The following is a 19735-nucleotide window of genomic DNA, read 5'->3' as shown; positions in this document are numbered from 1 at the left end:
AAACACAAGTCGGATGCATCAACACGTTTTATCTTGACTCAAAGAATTGTCAACATGTTTTAATTGAACAAGTGACAGAAAAAAATAGGATCACAGCCAAATAAGGAATTGCATTGAATTTGCAGGGGAAAAAATATACCATTAACAGCATAAAATCAGTGCGACGGTGAAGAGGAACTGTTAATATAAATAATCATATCATATAAATAATGTTCAGTGTACACAAAATTATTTACAGAGGTTCAAAAGTGCAAATAAGCAAAATCATTGCCATATAATTATAAACATTCGATCTGTGCGCAAATAACCTGCATGTGCTATCACGCTCCAACTTCTGTAAAGTGCAACTGAAAAGCCCCACTAGAGGGCACAAAAAGGACACTTTCGAGCTTATAGCTCCTGACGGAGATCATAACGCCTCAAGTACCTCCCCTTCCATCTCAAAGACTAATGAAAAAACCTCAAAAGCCTGAAGATTTCTATTTCCTTCCTGCAAAAGAAAAACAACACGCAGGAATTCCTTCAAAAATCAAACATGAATCTGTGGAAAAAGGAAAATAAGGCCGGTAGGTTTAAATTAGGTGCAAAGTTGGGGCACTTCCGCCAATCGCCTTCAATACATACAGCACGTCCCGTAGTCGCTACATGTTGCCAGGGGTCATGGTTGAGATGACAAACTAAACAGTTCGTCTGAAAATATTGTGCCTGAGAGGAAGCGGAAACAAAACAAGGAACTTTACTAATACAAGTTAGTCAGGATGTTCTCTTTTTTAATTACACTGAAAAGTCCCTGCAAAGTGAAAATATAAATGTCTTCCAAATGTGACGAACCACAAAGCTGTGTTGTCAACAACCCCTACAAATTAAGCTCTTCTCTTTGCTCTAGAATGCTGTGAGCACGCCCCATTCACTTGTCGTCTGTCAAACAAATAGCGCTACATGTAGCATCTTTACTTTGCCTAAAAATCTGTGTTTGCGCTGTCAAAATATATGTGATTATAGCCTATGGTTGCTGGAATATATCTGACAGAGTCATCACAGGGCCTTTGCATGCTATGACAACGAGGCACTCTAAAGCTGCCACACCACAGTACTATTCGAAGGCAAGATGCTGTTTCGGGATATAATTACCGGTATAGCTAGCTAGCTCACAGCAGGTTGCAACTGCGCCTGGTAACTGCTGTTACATCAATTAGTACCATTTGAAGAAGAAATCTGTTTTGTTTACCCTTGAATGTAATACAATACTGTACTTAGCTGCTCGAAGATCAAACGTCAGAGTAAAGACAGAAACGCAATAGTGGTGAAAGATCTTAGTATTAATCAGGTTTCAGCTAAACAACGTCATATTACAATATTCACATACTATTTCTGAGAAAACTGCTATAACTCACCTCTTCCGTGCTCTTACAATGATGATTACTATGAGGCCCACTCCAGCAGCAGCAGCAACAACAGCAACCACAATGACCAAAAGAGTCTGTCCGGGTTTAGACACTCCTCTACCTGGTTTAAAAATACAAACAAACAAAAAAAACACACTTCAAGCGGTGTTCATATTAGCGTTGACCACAGCACATTCTATTGCAAGACATGAAGACTAAGTACATAGACCGAAGATGAAGAAAAAGGAATATTAAGCTGTTGAAAAAAATAGTAAGTATCATAACATACATTTAATACTATTCAGATGTAAATACCTGGGGGTGGGGGGAACTTCTTATTCATCTTCTGATGTCAAAGTATTTCAGTTTCAGTTGACAGAAAAAAAAAATATTGGCTTCTCTCTTCTATTAATTTCGTTAGGGAGTGCATATACACATACAGTACCGCCTTTTGTTGTTGGGCCTATTTCATGTAGACCAGGAGTCAGACAAGCAAGATTAAAATTATTTCACTTTAACTCAGAGGGCTGACAGTAGATGAGTTCAAGTGTATTATGTGAGGTCAATGCTCAAACTTCAATCCACTGACTGTTATCATGTTTGACATTGACTATTTGTCAACAGCTCAGCAATGTGAAAGTGAAACTGGCTCAGAGTTGCACTTTCATTATGATCCCAATTACTGGCATTGGATCATTGCGGGTATGCGTGATGATGGAGTAAATAGTTTCAGGAATTGAAATCCACTGACTGATAAGTAGAAACTGACAGATTAGATATACACTGTAAATGCCAACCTTACATCATGAAAATACAACAATCACACAACCTGTGCATATTGGCTGTAATTTTGAACTTCAGTGAAAGCAATATGGTGCATGATCGGTGCCGATCATTAAATAAGCAAATATATTACTGATGGCGGCAAGTAGAGTAATGCAGAAGTTACCCTCAAAACATTCATTGAGAGAGGAAAGGTTAGCACAGCCCTACTAATGGAGATGGATTGTTTCGTATTTGCCTCCGTGTTGTCACTGCCTAGCATTGATGTAATGTACAGTAATTTGCAGTGGTTAGGGTGCAATTTGGGTGTCGGCGCATGTCGATGGTTTCATGTCACCAGCAATGTGTAAGCATGATGGTGTCACTTTTGTGTCATTAGAAATAATTGTCAAGTGTAACCTGGCTTTTCGTGATGAAACCACTCCAGGAAGTCATACTAAAACCGAACCAGAGGCATTATTTCCCCATTGAAAATAATGTAAATCCAACTAACCCATTCCGGACACTCATCCATCCATCCGTCCCTCTATTTTCGAATATGCTTATCCCCACGAAGGTCTCGGGCATGCTGGAGCCTAACCCAGCAGTCATCGGAGAGTATGAGGGGTACACCCTGAACAGGTCGCCAGCCAATCGCAGTGCACAGAGACAAACAACCACTCCTGCTCACAGTCACCCTCAGGACAATTTAAAGTGTTCCATTAACCTGCCATGAATGCTTTTGGAATGTGGGAGGAAACCGTAGTACCCGTAGAAAACACCCGCAGGCAGAGGGAGAACATACAAACGCCAAACAGAAAGGCCGAAGCCGGAATCAAACCCTGCCACTTCTGTACCGTGAGGCCGAGTCGACCACCGTTGCACCCACCTAAAAATAGGAACAAAACTTTTTGTAGAGACTAACTCATTTTTACATCCATTTACGAGTGTAAAAGAAATACAAATGACTAATAAAGTTAACATCACTTTTACCTTTATCAACTATGCTTGATGGCTTGTGGAAGATAGCGAGGAGGGGAGAGGGAGGAGCCATTCTCATATTTTGTTACAAGGTCTTCCGGTCAAATTGTGTAAAAACGTTCAACAAACAGCAGGGCGTATTTCACAACAGAAGCTCCTATGAACAATTCAATGCAAAAACAACTCCCCTGGTCTGTTCGGCAACATCGGCATCACACATTCTACAACATAATTTCATGCTACTCAGTTTGAAGGCCATACTTTTTTGCAGGATGTGTTACGCCAATGTTGCCCAAACGTTTCCGAGCATACTGGGAGGCTTGTGTCACCTTCAGGTGTTAAAAAGATGTAAAATACATGCACCGTGGTTGCTGTCAGTGGAACCCTGTTTACGCAACTTACAAAATGCTTCAGACGAACCTGCGGGATGATCCTCACTCCAGGAAAAGGCAATCTGACTCAAGTCGCAAGCATGTGTGTGGCATGGTGCATTGATTCCAAAAAATGAATAGCTCAGTCACACGTTTTCATATGAAAACTGAGTGGGCGTACGAAAACTGGAACAAAATTTAAACAAAAAAGTTAGAATCTTACGAAAACTAGGATGGACGAAAACTGAGGTTCCACTGAAATGTAAATCATCAGTCTTTATCTAATTTTTTTTTTTTTTAACGGATAGAGGCATTAATCGGATGCAGGCACTTGAACATGTAGGTTATCCAAGCCTTAACAACGTGCATACCAGTCTCTCTGTCTTCCACCATCTTCTCCCGGCCAGCATCCCAGGAAAAAGTGACCCTCTTCATCCTTTCTCCCCGACTGCCGCTCTGCACCACGCATTCTGCATGTCCGTCCCAACTCTCGGTCAAGTGCAACGTGACATTCTGACTCCTGGTGAAGGTGCCGTCGCGGTTGGCTACTGTGGTGGGCGTCGTCTGGTGCAAAGCGGTGGAATTTGGCGAGAAGCGCCAGCGGATGGTTGGTGCTGGTTTCCCGGTGGCGGAGCAGCTGAACACAACTGTTGCTGTTCCATCCGCAAGCTCGCTTTCAGGATTGTATACCTTAGCTTTCAACTCAGATATTCCTACAAAATTGGGCGAGTCACACTGGTCAAACAATGAATTTCACATGTGAAGTCATCTTCTCAGACGATTAGTTTTACCTTGCACGGTGAGGCATGTCTGCTTTCTTTTGGAGTCTCCTGGGTACACGTTGAAGATGCAAATGTAACAACACTCATCCGCCCACGTGACATTCTTTAGGATGAGGGACGCTGAGCTGAGAGATGTCTCATTGAGAATCACCTTTCCCTGGTACAGCTCATTGATGTGCTGGCCAAACAGCTCACTGTAGGACCCAAGATTCTCAACGGGATTATCCCGTAGACGCTTCTGCCACGTGATCTGGTGCACACCTGAGGCGAGGCCAGTAAGAGTTTAGGGGAACGCCTCGCAGATCAACCACATCAGCTGACTGAAGCTGTGTCGAAAGCAAAAGAGTGTGCCAAAAAACATTTTCAACAATAACATGACTGAATGTTGTGGCGAATGCTGAGCTGGGTTTGGTCACCTCGCCAATTTTCATTGCTGTTAGGTTTGGGCAGGCTGTGCAATTGATTGTTGTGGTGCATCTTATTTCGGTTGTCCCCTTTTGAGTGATTGCCTAAATTTCTCTGTCGCTAAACCCTTGACTACACATTTTTGAAATACTGTATAGTTCAAAGCAAATGTTTATCAATGCTAATCAGCAAAGGTTTTTAAAAAAAAAAGCCTATATGAATAGTTTAAAGCATAAATATAGCACAAATTGTGTTCCCCAAACGTTTTAATATAATTTCAAATCGCTGTTACAACATTAAAAACGATATTACAGATTTATAGATGTCTTGATTTTGGAAAAAAAAAAGCACAAGAATGTGTTTACATGGAGCGAAGACTTTTCCTAACTTCAACTAAAAAGGCAGGCTAAACTTGTCTCCTCCCCAAAAATTCAAAGCTTATATCACTCAGTCAAACTGCATTACTTCAACATACTTCCTTGACAGGAATCCAGCTGTGTTAAGGGACTCGTTTGTAACATACCCTTCTGGTTCTGAAGCTCACACTTGTAGTATGCATCTTTGCCGTATTCCACTGCTGTGTCCCCAAAACTGGTTATATGCGGACTGGTAGCTGGAACACAAAGCAACGCCGGTGTTAGTTGCAGTGAAACTGCCCTTGTGCACAAATCTTGACCATTTTGGGCAAGCCAACTCACCTTTCAGAAGCAAGTACGTGAGAAACAACTGCCGCCACATCTTTCTGCAGAGAAGGGTGCAACCGTTTCGGGTCCGTTTCGTTTTGTAGTAAAGTATTCAAAACGAAAGCAAAAGTAACACTAATGTCTCAAAACTTGTCTCTCAGCTCTCAAATGCTTCTGTTCCGCTCTCACCGGTCCATTGTTTAGCTTCCCTCGAAATGAACCACGTTTGGAATACCGTATCTTGTGTTACAAACATAGACGACAACAAACTAACGCATTGAAGACTTCCTCTCTGAAGTAATAAATACTGTATACGGCTTTTAACTGTGACGACTATTCAGATTTGCTCTGCGTGTTCAACTCGTATCAGATGTTCCAGTTGAAAACATTGGACATGATAGACCACCGCAATTCAAAGCGTTTCGAACGTTTCCATAATGTTGATGTTCACTTAACAACAACTAAGTAGCGCTTATGAGTCATAGGGGGCTTTGCAAAGGCTGCTGGGAAATGTTGTCATACGGAGAGTCAAAAGTCGAACACAAAACAGATTGTGAAATATGAGTTCTTCAGCAAAAACGTACCTTCTGCATTTTGTATGATCCAAGACATCAGGCGAAAGTCGGCGTGTTATTTGGAGTTCAAAAGAAGTATGTGCGTCTTTGTTTGGAAATGCTAGTGTCCGTTGCTAACATATCGCCTGGTCGTCTTTCTGGTATTGTACCGGCAAGCATGCTAACCTGCTCTTGGCGGATTCTGCTTGTTCATATTATTTTCAGACTCCCCATCAGATCTCGCTGACTTGCAGTGGATGTTATTAGACACTGAAGAGCGCACATGGTAAGTGCAGCACCAGAGGCTTCTCGAAAGGGTTATAACCGTCGATTCGGAAGTTTATGAGCAAATACATGGTTACCGTCTCAAATTTGACTACTCCCCAAAGAGCTGAATAACCAAAATGCCAAACTCTTGCTTGCGGTGAAACACAATGAGAGGCAAGCATAACAAGCCGGATAATTACATGTGCAGTGCAAAACGGACAGAAAAAATAATCAGTAACACATCCTTCTTTACAGAACGCTTTTTCCACAGAGCGAGTATAAAGCGATCAATTGCATTCATCATGCCGTCTTTGTTGACATTTTTTAGATTTCTTGTGTTCAGACAAATGTTGGCTCGTCAACAGAAATTCCCTTTGCTAGCTAACAGTTTTGTCTGACACTGCAGCCTTCATCAAGAGCTGTCAGATTTTACCACACCGCGCACATTATAGAGATGCTAAATATAAAATAGACATTGAAACCTATTATATGATATGATGAATATATGGGGCCATTACCGGTCAGGTCGAATTTATTGATATAGCCCTTGATCACCGAAAAGTCTCAGAAGGTTTCACATGACCACAGTTGACAAATATTAACAACATCCCATATGTGGTTCTGAAAGAGCCACACTGTGCTAAAAAAAATGTTGGACGCTGCATACTGAAGATAACAAGGACATCGGCTGCTGTTTTTAGGGATGTCACACCAGGAAGTGGTGACAGCTCTAACAAAGGCTGAAGCAGGCATTTTTCTTTTCCCAAACATTTGTCCGAACACAAGAAATCTTAAAACTTATTCAACTGCTCTTTTGATATTAAAGCCTTTCAAAATTAAGTGAGGGTAATTCATGTACACGTACTAAGTTGAGTGAATAAAAAAAAAACTGAAATTAAAGTTTAATGCATGAAAATCTGCTCATTATATAACTGCAGAATTAGGCTGGCAGAGACTGCAAAAAGCACTCACCTTGTAAGAAGAAATGCAGACAAAAAGAAAAATTTGAAGTACTGATTCATTTCCCTCACTTGTACAAGTAAAAAGGTACACACTGAAATGGATTTCAGTACAATGTTTGCTGTCAATGTTTGCTGGATGTCAGTTGTATTGTAACGCGCAAGGTAGCGTTCGCTTTGTCTTTATGCTTTTAAAATGTGTCCCTACAGCTAAGCCAAAGTTAAGAACTTATTGACAAAAAATGCTACATTAAATTTAAAAGTAAATTCTCTTTACCTGTATGTATTTTTTCAAATGAGATGGAAGCACCTTGAATGCCAGAAGGTGATGGGTTTTTTTGTTTGTTTGTTTGTTTTTTAGGGGGGGACTGGCACAATATGTATCATTCTCGGAGCCATGTTCTTCATCAAGTACAACTTTATTGTCAAATGTGCAGTATGTGCAACATAGATTAAATTTCTTCCTTCTCAAACAGTCAACAATACATCAAAAGAACAGTTAACATAAAAATGACAAGATAATACAACACAACACACAAGACACAGACAGTCGTGCAATCTTAACCACTTTTCCTGCATACACTTTGTAGTTTGAAGCAGTTATAGATGAAAGAGGAGCGAATCAAAGTGTCCTCTTCACCAGTGGTGGATCAAAGACGTCATGCTGAAAATGTGCACACGTCTGCTACAAGCTAAATTTGAAAGCAACAAGAAGCTGTCGCGTCCATTAACGAAAAGAGATTGCCTCTCATCTCCTGTCCCATGTATAGCCTCTTCAATTCCAAGCCGCGACTCCCAGTTTCACATACGAATCGTCACTTCGCGCTGACGCTCCTTTCTTCTCATCGTCGACCCCTCAAGCCATGCATCCATCCAGCCGCAGACTGTCCAACAGCACCGACCTTTCTGCTGAACAAAGCGGGGCTGTGAAAATGCTGCCCATTACAGGCGCAAAACACACAAGCGCCCCGGGGCTGTCCAGCAACGACAGTCAAATAGCGACGACATTCCTCCCAATCAAAATCAGTGCTGGTACACGCGTCCTACCGAGAAGGCGCAACCACCAAGCACAGCTTCTTCTTCTTTGAGTAATGTCGTGGCCAAAAATGCTGAAAACAATCCACATCAGGTCCACACGACGTAACAACAACACCATGTGACAAAACAAAAGACAAAAACACCCCAACAAAAACGCAAGACTCTCGAAGAGCACTCGCCGACGGCTGCCTACTCTGGCGCCATCTTGGGGGGAAAAAACGTTGTCTTTGTGTGTGTGTGTGTGTGTGTGCGTGTGTGTTTACGCTTTTCCTCAAGATCTCAAACAGTGGATTAGTTTACCAGCCCTGATTTTCATCTTTTACGTCGTCATCATTAGCGCATGTTAAAAAAAGTAACAAGCCTATTTTGACAAAATAAGGAGTGGAAAGTACAGATATCAATTTTCAAATGTAGGGACTACATAAGTACTGAAGTCAAGTTCATATACCTGCAAAATCCACTTCAGTTACAACGTATTTATACGTTGTTACCTCCTGCCTCTGTAGGCTCGCAAACGCTGGTCAACTTGTGCGTGGTGCTGACCTCACATTTCTTCTCCTTGGCAGGAGGACGCGAGCGCTCAAATGTCCTGGTTTTCCAGCCCTGTGTACAGTCGATACTGGCAGCACTACCAGCAGGCGATGGCCTGGCACCAGAGGCACAAGCGAGCCTACCAGAAGGCCTTAGAGGCTGCTTACGGCCCCATCTACCACCGCCAGAAAGAGCGCTACGCAGACTGGCATGCATGGGAAAGTGACAGAGAAGAAGGGGAGAGTAGCTCGGACACTGAGATCGAATGCGATGTCAGTAACATGGAAATTAGCGAGGAGCTTCGGCAGTATTTTGCCCAGACAGAGAAACATCGAGAGGAATTAAGTAAGTGGATGTCTAATCTGAATAACAATTCACAGATTTGTGTTTACACTGTACAGTGGGACCTCAAGTTACAAATTTCATTGGTTCGTTGAGCTCGTTTGTAACTTGAGACGTTCATAAATTGAGGTAATATTTCCTATTGAAATGTATTAGAATGGAATTGATCCTTTCCAGCTGTAAAACTGAGTTCTACTTAAATTACTACTAGATGGCAAACAAACTTAAGTCTTACAACATGGGTAGGCCCAATCAGTTTTTTGTGGATTTGGAATAATATGCAGGAAAAATATAGTATCTCAATAATATTAAAAATTTGAGTGGATTTTTCTGGGGGGAAAAACGGATAAAATTAGTTTTTGGGCTTATTTCTTGTTAAGCAGGTTTGTGCTTTATACTGCAAAAAAATACATTAAGTGGTTATTTTGTAGTTTCCTTCAACCCTTTTGTTGTTGATTTAGGATAGTGGATCTTTCATACATGCATTGAAAAATGTATTTATCAAAAAGGAAAAGCACATATTGTGATAGGCTCGTGCACGCCCGCGACCCTCGTGAGGTTGAGCGATTCGGATAATGAATGGATGTATTTATGTACATGAAATCAGATCTTCTTGATTTTAATACAGATTAATTTATTGCTTGAGAAGATAACCCTTGAAAAAATAATTGAAGAAGTGAGTGTGGAACAAAATGTCTTTCACCAATCGTCGGCAGATCTGGAACATAACCCGTGCAGCAAACATCATTTCACCGTATTCATCCTGCTGTTTCCACAGGGAGGCAGCAACAACTAGATGCCGAGCAACAGGACAGCTACGTCCCAGCCGATCAGGACCTGCGTGACACCTCACGGCAAGCCAGCGTGGCCCCGCCCTCTGAGCGGCCAGGTGAGAGGCGTGGGGCCGAGATGAAGAAGCTGTATGGTGAGGATGCAGCCAAGATCTTGGCCATGGAGACGGCGATGCAGCTCACTTTTGACAGAAACTGTGACCTGAAGCAACCCAAGTACTGGCCCGTCATCCCCCTCAAACTTTAGCATTCAGTCTTTGGAGGCTTTTATTTATTTGATATATTAAAAGTGGAACAACTGGAGTTTCTCAAAAATGAAGTTGGGACACTTCCCATTTCAAGATCAGCAATAGTCCACGTTTGAAAACGTTGCAGCTTTTAGTCAAAACTGCTTTGCTTTGCTTCAAAACTTTCCAATAAAGTCCTGTTTGGATACAAATTTGTGATCGTTCGTTCATTTTGCGACTTTTGTAATGTTATCCAACTGGAGGTCTAACTCAAGTGCCACCTAAAATACACCATGAAGGAACCAAAACAGTCTCTGAATAATTAAGAAAAGCACTGCAGAAATTGGGCTTTTTATTAGTAGAAGTGCCCAGAGCAAATGTTATTTGCTTTAGTCCAATTGGCTGTGAGATAAGCAATATGGATAATGGATGGATGATATACAGCATGGAACATACAGTAGTTAAGAGACATTGGGCAGGTATGAATGTTTGTCCGAATTTGTCATCCCTCAGAATCACTGGAGAGAATATGGCCAAATTGTGGCCTGATAATTCAGTACCAAATATGCAGTTTCATCGACTGTACGTATTGGGTGTATTATAAGTCATCACCGCATCACTTTCCATCACTGTATATAGTTTGCTCCCCACTGACAGTATCTATATATTTGGGAGTCCTGACTATAGAAATAGCTAAGATGAGTGGTTGATGCACAAAATGCTGCTATATTTTTTAAGGTGACAGAATGTAATTTTGATGACAGCTTAAAAAATTGTTTGCAAATTGTATTTTGTAATTACAAAAATGAAAACAATATCAACACATGCAGCAATATATTGAAATAAGACACCTTTTCGAAAATATAAAAAAAATACTATTGGCAATTTAGGTTAACATCACTTACCGAAGTCAGCTCCAGCATCTCTGACCCTGAACAGGATATGAGATAAAGAAAGCAGATGTAGTGAATAAAGGATGGGATGTAACAAAGTACAAATACTCCATTGCTGTACTTAAGTTAATTTTACATTTGTAGTAGAGCCTTAAGATTCAAATGACCAGACTTAAAAGTTTTTCAAGAAAGGAAACATCCTTAAGACGAATTTTTGCTTTGATTTGCGAGCACAAACTTGAGAGACAAGCACTGTACAGTAGCAATGAGCTCAATTTAACAAATCATCAAAAAAAGAAAAGAGGCTTCAAGCTGTTTGATGCCACTCCCATTTGAAGTTCCCTCTGAAACCTAATTTAAAACGTTGGTGATTCAAAACAATGCTGTCTTAAGAAAGGCCCGCTAGCATAATGGTAATATAGCATAGAAAATGCCACTCAGATGCTAACAGTTAGCATCAACCGTCAAGGGTTTCAAATCCTTTAAGCAACGGATATTTGATCGCAAATGTTGGAGTAACACTTGAACAGATAATGTCATGATACGTACTAGAATATATTATTTATCCTCCGTGAAAAATGGCTAATAATGCAGCATCTTACGGAAGAAAAAGTACTACAGTATTCTTTTGTGTCTGGAAAAACTGTATTACACTTCCTCCCAGTGGCCAAAGCGGGCACACTAAAATGAGCTGCACAATAAATTGAATTGCAGCATTTAATTGTGAAAGTTTAATTATTAACATCCTATTTAATTGTTGTTAGTATTCTGTGTTTTTTTAAGCAGAATATCAGAGAATGCTATTTTTCCTTATTTTAAAAAATGCCTTTTGGTGGTGGTGGGGCTGGAATGAATAAACACCATTTCCAATTGTTTCAGGAGAAAAAGTTGATAAGCAGATTCAAAGAAACAATAAACTGCAGTTTAAAGTGGCATGTGTGGTTGCAAAATGTTATATAAAAAAACCTATATTAATAATTATGTTTATTTAACACTGATGCACAGCCAATAACCCTTTTAGACTATCTGAACTGTAACGCAATAAAAAATAGCAATTTTACTGACAAAAAAACCTTACTGATTATGAAAGCATTACAACTACTAGTGCGACATCATTTGGAATAATATGATTTTTTTTTTGTCGCTTTAAAGTTGAATCTGTTAGCTTTTCCATTCATAGAAAGAATAGTAATACTACTCCACTTTTAACACAATTGTAGGTGATTGTTTTCCCCAAAATATTTGGCGCCCCCTGGAGGCCATGGCTCTTACCATTTGCCTATATTCCCGAATGGGCAAACCGGCCAGCTGCCCCACTTTCCAAAACTTGTCGTCCAATAGATTACGTTACCTCCACCCACACCCACATCCGCATCCGCATCCGCATCACACAACCGGCGGTCTTCAATTTTATGTTTATTTTCATGCCACATTTTTCAGAACCTTTGGATGTGCGTAGAAGGAAAATGGGAAAGTGAAAAAAAATTGTGAGTCTTAAAAAAAGTAAATGCGCAAGAAATCAGATCATTTTCAGACTATACTCTCTCACTTTGTGTGTGTGTGTGTGTGTGTGTGTGTGCACGCGCGCGCTGCGTTACACTTTGTCACTTTGCGTTGGCTGTTGGAAGCTTTGCGCATGTGTGCACGTTGTACGTAATGCGCCTTGCTTGACTATTGTGCATCTCTGTTAATCAGTTTAAAGGATTAAAGGAAAAGAAACCCCACTCAGTCTGCTCGCTTTCACTCACCGTTTCAATAAACCTGTATGTTTATTTTCTTTATAATCGCTGTTTGGAAAATATGATGGTCAAACTTTGTTCATCACTGAGCACGCATGCGCACAATTACGCTCTCTTCGTGAACTAGATTGCACAATTTGTCACATACCACTAGCCAGGACTTTAAAGCAATCAAAATTATGAGAGCCACAAGCTCTGAAAAGAAGAATTATTATTTCAATTCCATACAATCGCTGCCTTCCAACTCTTTCAGTGTGACATTGATTCTGTGAATATTTTGACATTTTGGCCCATGCACTCGCCATACAACAAGAAGATGCCGTGTTTGCACGCACCACAGCCACAGCTCCTTGTGTGAGACTCGATGTTGATTGGGTTTCCAGTGAATCTGCTTGCTTGGCTGTGGATTAGACGAGCTGTGTGAGCTTAAAGCACACAGCATAATTTTTATTGTTGCGTGAGGACATATTTCGCTTCAGCCTAGAAAAGCACAAGCTCTGTCTTTGTCTGACTTTGATAACATCTGGTTTTAAGAATTTAACCAGACTGTTTGCGGCCTTCAAAAGTGAAGGGTGGCCTGGAAGTTAGCCAAGAATTAGCCAACAGGATTTTCTTTTGCAATGGGCCTTCTCCTCCAGGAGGACCTTCAATTTTTTTTGCAGTTCATCATTTGACCCGTTTGTTCAGCTAAATTCTATTTTCACACTATCCCTGTTACCATTCTAACCCTTTCTTGCATTACTCTCATTCTATCCATTCTCATTCCTTTTGACCAACCTTTGTGAATTCACCCTTTGTGCTCTTGGCAGCACGTACCTATACTGCATCCTCTCTTGAGGAATGGCAATGCCGCACTGAAGCTGTAAAACGTATGCTGAACCCGACAGGCACTGAGCAGGAATAATAAACTGAAACTGGAATCAAAATGTTGCCTTTTAAAGTCTGTGTAAAGTAAAAATAAATATGTGATGTAAATTTGACACACAGCCACCCTGCCAAATTTGAATGTTTAAAAAAACAATACATGTTCGAGCCATAAAAATATATCCGCTTAAAGCCGTTTGTGGCTGAATATGCTGTATTGCACTAGGTCATCGCAAGGTTTTTTCACACAATTGTTCACTACTACATAGTTCTCACTCAGTTTTCAGAAATTGTCTTCAAACATGTAACACATGTTAAGAATAGGCTCTTTGAATTTACGTTACTGGGTCTAAATTCTGAGCCAATCTAAGATGCAAGTGCATTTTGTGGAAAATTTGGAAAGAGTGGTGCTATGCACCACTGTTTTCCATACAGCTACCCTGCAACCTCAATACTTGCCAGTTGCGTAGGTCGCTCGTCTTTTATTATTATTATTTTTTTTTGTCTTGCATGCGAGCAAATTTAAGCTCAGCCCGACGGCTACTCTGCCATGTCGGAATTAGTGGTCGTCGAGAGTACCTGTTGCCATGGCGATTTAGCAAAGCTCTAAACTCAGAGGCGGGCGTCAGATCACGTGCAGTCACATGCAAGGAGTTGTGGATCGGAGAGCCCACGCAGGCAGGCAAACAAATATGAACGTGGATGACACACTGTTGCCCAGTTTAACACAAAATTCTCAAATCTAAGGTGGTATTGGCACAAAAAGGAGTCATGCACGATTTTGCTTAATAAGAGCTACAGTATATTAGAGAAGAGCGATTATGTTGAAGGAGGCCCACGGCCGCCTCCATCATTCTCAATGGGTGAGTTTGCAGGTTATCTGTATCAACGCACTTTGCGCGTGCCAATGTCATGCACGGACCCCACTGGCTCTATTTCTGCTTTGACCACTCAGATTTTAATGCAAATGAAGGGAGACGCATCGATTGGCCTGAAGTTGATGACGTTCCATCTCACAACGGATTCTCAAAGGACATAAATCTCATTGGCAGTGAAATAGTTAATAAATTGAAACACATGAGCACGTTTGTGTGGGAGGTACAGTAGGTCACATGTGCACAAACCCTGCCTCATATGACATAAGCAACGGTGCAAGCATGCGTGCGTGCGTGCATGCGTACGCGCGCGCGCACCTGTGTGTGTGTGTGTGTGTGTCATGGATGGATTGTGCGTGGGATGACAGCATAACAACATGTGGAGCAGACTGCAGAGCAAATCTGGGCCAGTGGGATTAATGGCTCGTCAGATAAATTGCGAGATGGAGAAATTGGTCCAGCGAGTGGGATGTGTGTGACTGTGTGTATGTGAACGTGGGTAAGTGTGAGTAGTTTAAGGTCACCACGCCGACGGAAGTCAGGTATCGTCAATAAAAGAAGAGAGACATTGCAATTGCTATTTCGAATTTGCAGTAATGCCGGCAAGTGCACAAATTATGACAGTGCATGATTGTATCATCATGGACGAGTTTGCTTCAATTTACACGCCGGTCTTCAACTGGTCCTTCACAACAGCACCTTTCCAAATAAACAATGGCATCTTTAGATTGTGTGTGTTGGGGATGGATTATCCTAGTCAGGGATGAGAGTGAAACGTCTCCTTGGCGACTAAAAGATGAGTGTGTGAGTGGGAGGGGGCGAAACTGGGTCATCACCAACACGGCAGATTAAAAGCCCTGATCGCGATGTACACACATATACCACTGAACAAATACACACACACACACACACACACACACACACACACACACACACACACACACACACAGAAGTCCATCCATCCATTTTCTAATCCGCTTATCCTCACAAGGGTCGTGGGCATGCTGGAGCCTATCCCAGCTGTCTTCGGGCAGTAGGCAGGGTGCACCCTGAACTTGTCATGTTTCTGTTTGCGACCAATAGGTGGCGCTGTAGGGCTTCTCCTGCAGCTGCACACCTTTTGGTCATTATGTGATTATTGCTATAAAGGGACTCCCGGCACGACCACTCAGCGTCGGGTCATTGTATGTTTGCTCCTGACGCGTTTCGGTTTCATGTTTGTTTTCTAGCTTATGCTTTGTTCATGTCTCGTTCATGTTTCGCTCTTGTTCTCGATCGTGTTCTCGCTCATGCTGCGTCACAGTTATTTTTTTTTTTTGCTTCAGTCATGGTTTTGGTTTGTTACTTTGGATTTTTGCTTTATTCATGCCTGAGTTCTCGATTTAGTTTTTCTCTTTGTTTAAAATACAATTCGTCGGGTGCACACTGGTCCACTCTCTCGCCTGCTTTTTTGGGGTCCACCACCACGAACGTGACAGAACCGGTTGCCAGCCAATTAATTGCAGGGCACACATAGACGCAGTAATTGTGTATGTGTGTCATATTTGCATCAACAACTGAATTTCCATATTGCAATTTTTCACATACAAAACAAACACAAACATCTTGAAGGGTGCACAATGCAGAAAGAAAATCGCAGTGCGCAACCTTTGGGTTGAGTGTGTGAAGCTTCCCAGTCAGAAGAGATGCAAAATGGCCTTAATTGTTGTGTCGGAAGACAATTCAAAAGGTCATTTGGACGCTTGATGTCAACACGCAGCAAGCTGTTCACAGCGGACGGCTCGCTATCACGTTCACGTCCCACATTCACAGTTCACTGTGCAAAGCTTGACAATGCACCGGTTCCCTTGTCAGTGTCTCCGTGCCCCTCTGGGACGCCAAAACAGAAGAAAGAGCGTTGCTGATATTTCTTTAACGCAGCCTCTCTTCATCTCTCCCGTTTTTTTAATTTGCTTTCCGTCTCCTGGCGGAATCACGCCCCTCACAACTGACACAGCATCGCTTGGAGAGTCCAACCACTGCAGATCACTGGCGGTGTGGACTGTCTCCATGGCAACAGCAGAGCACATATTCCGGAGCTCAGACGGCCCGATGAGATGAGACCACAGACTGTTGCGGAATCGGCTGCGAGCGACAATTTGAGGGGGTATGGATTCTGGAAACAGGTGTCCTGGTTTCCGTCTGCGTCCTTCCCGTGAACCCAAAGACAGAGCTGCTCGTTGCTTTGAAAGGTTCTCATTTCTGTGCCCCGCTAAATGTGGGCTGACAGCCAGTCAGCCGACAATCACTTGAAATGGAGCGTTGCAGGGGTGTCCCAAAGTTGATGCAAGTGCAGTCTTCACGTGAACGCTTTCGGAATCCATGTCAAATATTCAAATAGCATTTTTCAATCCTCATACATAATGTACAATGTTCCCCACGATATTGCAGGTTTTTAAGCAACCATTTTTTAAGGTTCATGGTTTTTTTTTTAAGAGTTGTGTGCTTTAATTGTAGTACTATGCTGTGACTTAACATGCTGGATATAGCAGTGGTGGGAGAAGGCAGAGAATTCCAGTAGTAGTCGTTCCCACAGAGCAGAGACGTATGCCTGTGAGTATTGTATGCTCTTTTTATGTGTTACTGCTCCTTGTCTGTTGAAATCACAGTTATTAGAAGGTTTAAAGTTGCTGTAATATTTACGCTCATTTCTGTTAGTCCATCTACAGCAGGGTTGTCAAACTCATTTTTGTCGTGGGCCACATTATAGTTACCGTTTCCCTTGGAGAGCCATTATGGCTGTGAAACCATATAAAGAAGTCTAAAGTAATGGTTCATTTAACTACAGTATTGTTTAAATTATTGTAATGAGGAGTTTCGCAACAAGAAAATGCTTACAATAGCTCTCTTATTTATTGCATTTGAGAAGTTGAAATGTTGGTACAGATCTTAGCAATCGAAGCTGACATGTTTGATTTGCTTTCACGGGACACAAAAAAAAAAATGATGTGGAGGGTCAGATCTGGCCCGGGGACCTTGAGTTTGACACCTGTGATCTCGAGCATTGAACATTATGGGCCCTATTTTCATGCTCTGCACAAGTCGAGCACAAAGTGCAGTTTAACTGCACACATTGGTGGGGGTTTCTTTCATCTGGTACATTTTGCACAGGTAGAATAGGGTTTTAGCGGGCCTTTGTGTCATTGTGCACCGTTGTGGGATGGAACACAACCGACTCCAGGCCAATTGAGACATCTCCCCTCACTTGTGTTAAAATCAGGGTGATTGAAGCATAAATAGACCCAATGGGGTCAGTGCATGACATTGGCGCACGCCAATTGTGTTGATAACAGATAAAATCACTGCATTGGCTCACTGTGTGCATTAGGATTGAATGTAAAGTGCTTTCATTCGTTTTTAAATGTCTTCACAGTCTTGGAGGATCTTATTTATCTGACCTGCTTTTATCATATCAACCGTTGTGGATCCTGCAGTCCTCTGGCACTGGCCTTTTAATTATTCCCAGGGTGAGGACCAAAACACACGGTGAGGCTGCATTCAGCCATTTTGGTCCCCCGCGATGGAATAGCCTGCCAGAGAACATCAGGTCTGCAGAGACTTCTGACGTTTTTAAGAGGAGGTTTAAGGTATATCTCTTTAGCTTGGCTTTTGAATAACTTATTTTTATCATTATTTTCATTTCAGCCTTTTACATTTATTTATCATATTTTATTTTTAAAAGCCAGTATTTCCTCATCGGGGGCCTCCACGCTGGGAGGTATGTTTCTTGTCCCTCAGCGTGGCTCCGCTCTCTTTGGAGGCTTTTTTTCCTCATATATGGTTTCTCTGTGCCTTACCATGTCTTCCTTAATTTCAGGATCAGGTTTGTGTGCAAGTTTTGTGTGAGTGTGTGAGCATAGGCATGCTTGTAGGGATATATACAGTATTTGTGTATTTTGAGTGGGAGGGGGGGGGGGGTGTTCCTCTTTTTATATTATAAGTTTGAAATGTTTGAACTGTACAGCACTTTGAGTTGCATTTTTATGTATGAAAAGTGCGATATAAATAGAGTTTGATTGATAAACTTTAAGGTTGCTCCTTGAGAATGATGTAGGCTGCCGTGCATTTGCTGTGAGCAATTGAAGACCGCTTTGCAGCTATGACTGTGCGTCAGTTTATGAACCCCCCCCCCCACCCCCGCCACCACTTCAACATCATCACTCTTCCATAATATACTGTAGTCCTCATTAAACAAAATAGCGTGACTCCTTTTTGTGACGATACCACCCTTAATTGGAGCATTTTGTGTTTCTGTAAACTGGTTGACAGAAACCAAAGACAGGAAGAAATGTATCTGATCTTCATCTGAGCGGCCCGTTTGAGGATAATAGGAAAATAATGTGAGACGAAATTCATCCCTCAAACTCAGGATCTGCCATTGCCTGCATCTGAGTTATCTCACCTTGTTCTATATTTACTGTATTGCATAATGTAGTAATCACAGGAGATTACAAGCAGATATAATTATAATTTACATTGAGGAAATAGAATCCATTGAGGCCTGCTGATAAAACACATTCTGAGATTGCAATGAGGCCCCGGTCCCTAATAAAAGCGCGTAAACATTTGAGCGCTTGCTTACAAGACACTCAGTGCGAGAAGATAAACAGTTCTTTGTTTATGCATGCAGATCCGGTTTCAGGGTCGCTCACACGTCAAACCCTCATTGTGAGCAATGACCCTCTTTGACTTGGCCACATGTGGCGCACAGTGGGTGTTGGTTTCAGCCCAGTGGCTACATGCACACACTAAATGTCATGTTGTCATGTGAGCCATTGTGGTGTCTGATACTTGTCGATGTTTTGAGGTACAGGATAATTATTGGGGGTTGAGATGGGGGGGGGGGGGGGGGTCCCTGGACTGTTTTGCCTGAAACGGGGCCACGTGAGGGACTGAACTAAAGCCTTAAGAGGATTCAGGACATATGGCGTCCCATTGTTTAAGAATACCTTTATTATTATTGGAAAATGGGGCGAATTATGGAATTACGGACCACCCTCCATATCAGCATTCTTTGAGGTAACCAAAGTTGGTCCTCTTGAGTTAAGGGTTTACCACAGGATGATCTGATTGTTCAATCGTGACATCAGTTCATCACAGTTTAACCAAAGCTCTTCTATGCCCCAATTTAAACTCCGCTGAAAGCACAAGATTTACTTGTCTCACTTCCCTCCCTGATTTTCTGTCTCATCTCACCAGATGGAGAGGGGGCAGCTATGCTCCGCGTGTGTTCGTGTGAGTGAGTGT

General features: G+C 41.9%; 2 protein-coding genes and 1 long non-coding RNA gene across 7 annotated transcripts; 1 reads left to right on the top strand and 2 right to left on the bottom strand.

Annotated features, from left to right (window-relative positions):
- Window positions 1–9: 9 nt before the first annotated feature.
- On the bottom strand, window positions 10–6272 carry LOC147210866 (nectin-3-like). Of its 3 annotated transcripts, XM_086117435.1 has the most exons (7): window positions 5954–6272; window positions 5385–5428; window positions 5210–5299; window positions 4291–4542; window positions 3871–4212; window positions 1395–1506; window positions 10–705 (listed from the first exon to the last, which is right to left on the bottom strand). In XM_086117435.1, exons 2-7 carry the CDS (start codon window positions 5422–5424, stop codon window positions 678–680), a joined length of 864 nt encoding a protein of 287 aa, XP_085973561.1. In that variant the 5' UTR covers window positions 5425–5428; window positions 5954–6272; the 3' UTR covers window positions 10–677. The 3 variants fall into 3 exon arrangements, with proteins under 3 accessions (XP_085973561.1, XP_085973555.1, XP_085973571.1); XM_086117429.1 differs by lacking the exon at window positions 5954–6272 and having other exon boundaries at window positions 5385–5804; XM_086117445.1 differs by lacking the exons at window positions 10–705; window positions 5954–6272 and having other exon boundaries at window positions 1391–1506; window positions 5385–5808.
- Window positions 5275–10290, top strand: gemin8 (gem (nuclear organelle) associated protein 8). Of its 3 annotated transcripts, none has more exons than XM_086117475.1 (4): window positions 5275–5397; window positions 6149–6209; window positions 8754–9063; window positions 9839–10290. In XM_086117475.1, exons 2-4 carry the CDS (start codon window positions 6207–6209, stop codon window positions 10096–10098), a joined length of 573 nt encoding a protein of 190 aa, XP_085973601.1. In that variant the 5' UTR covers window positions 5275–5397; window positions 6149–6206; the 3' UTR covers window positions 10099–10290. The 3 variants fall into 3 exon arrangements, with proteins under 3 accessions (XP_085973601.1, XP_085973593.1, XP_085973582.1); XM_086117467.1 differs by having other exon boundaries at window positions 5397–5455; XM_086117456.1 differs by lacking the exon at window positions 5275–5397 and adding an exon at window positions 5875–6019.
- On the bottom strand, window positions 7550–8759 carry LOC147210865 (uncharacterized). The gene is made up of 2 exons (XR_015101588.1): window positions 8197–8759; window positions 7550–8055 (listed from the first exon to the last, which is right to left on the bottom strand). It is a non-coding gene; the product is annotated as an uncharacterized LOC147210865 (long non-coding RNA).
- Window positions 10291–19735: the final 9445 nt, after the last annotated feature.

Source organism: Hippocampus guttulatus, chromosome 1 (genome assembly GCF_054856545.1).
Source record: "Hippocampus guttulatus isolate MCC_2025c chromosome 1, RoL_Hgut_1.0, whole genome shotgun sequence".
Classification (NCBI taxonomy): Eukaryota; Metazoa; Chordata; class Actinopteri; order Syngnathiformes; family Syngnathidae; genus Hippocampus; species Hippocampus guttulatus.
The sequence above is the reverse complement of the archived record's forward strand: the minus strand, read 5'-3'. Positions and strand labels throughout refer to the sequence as shown.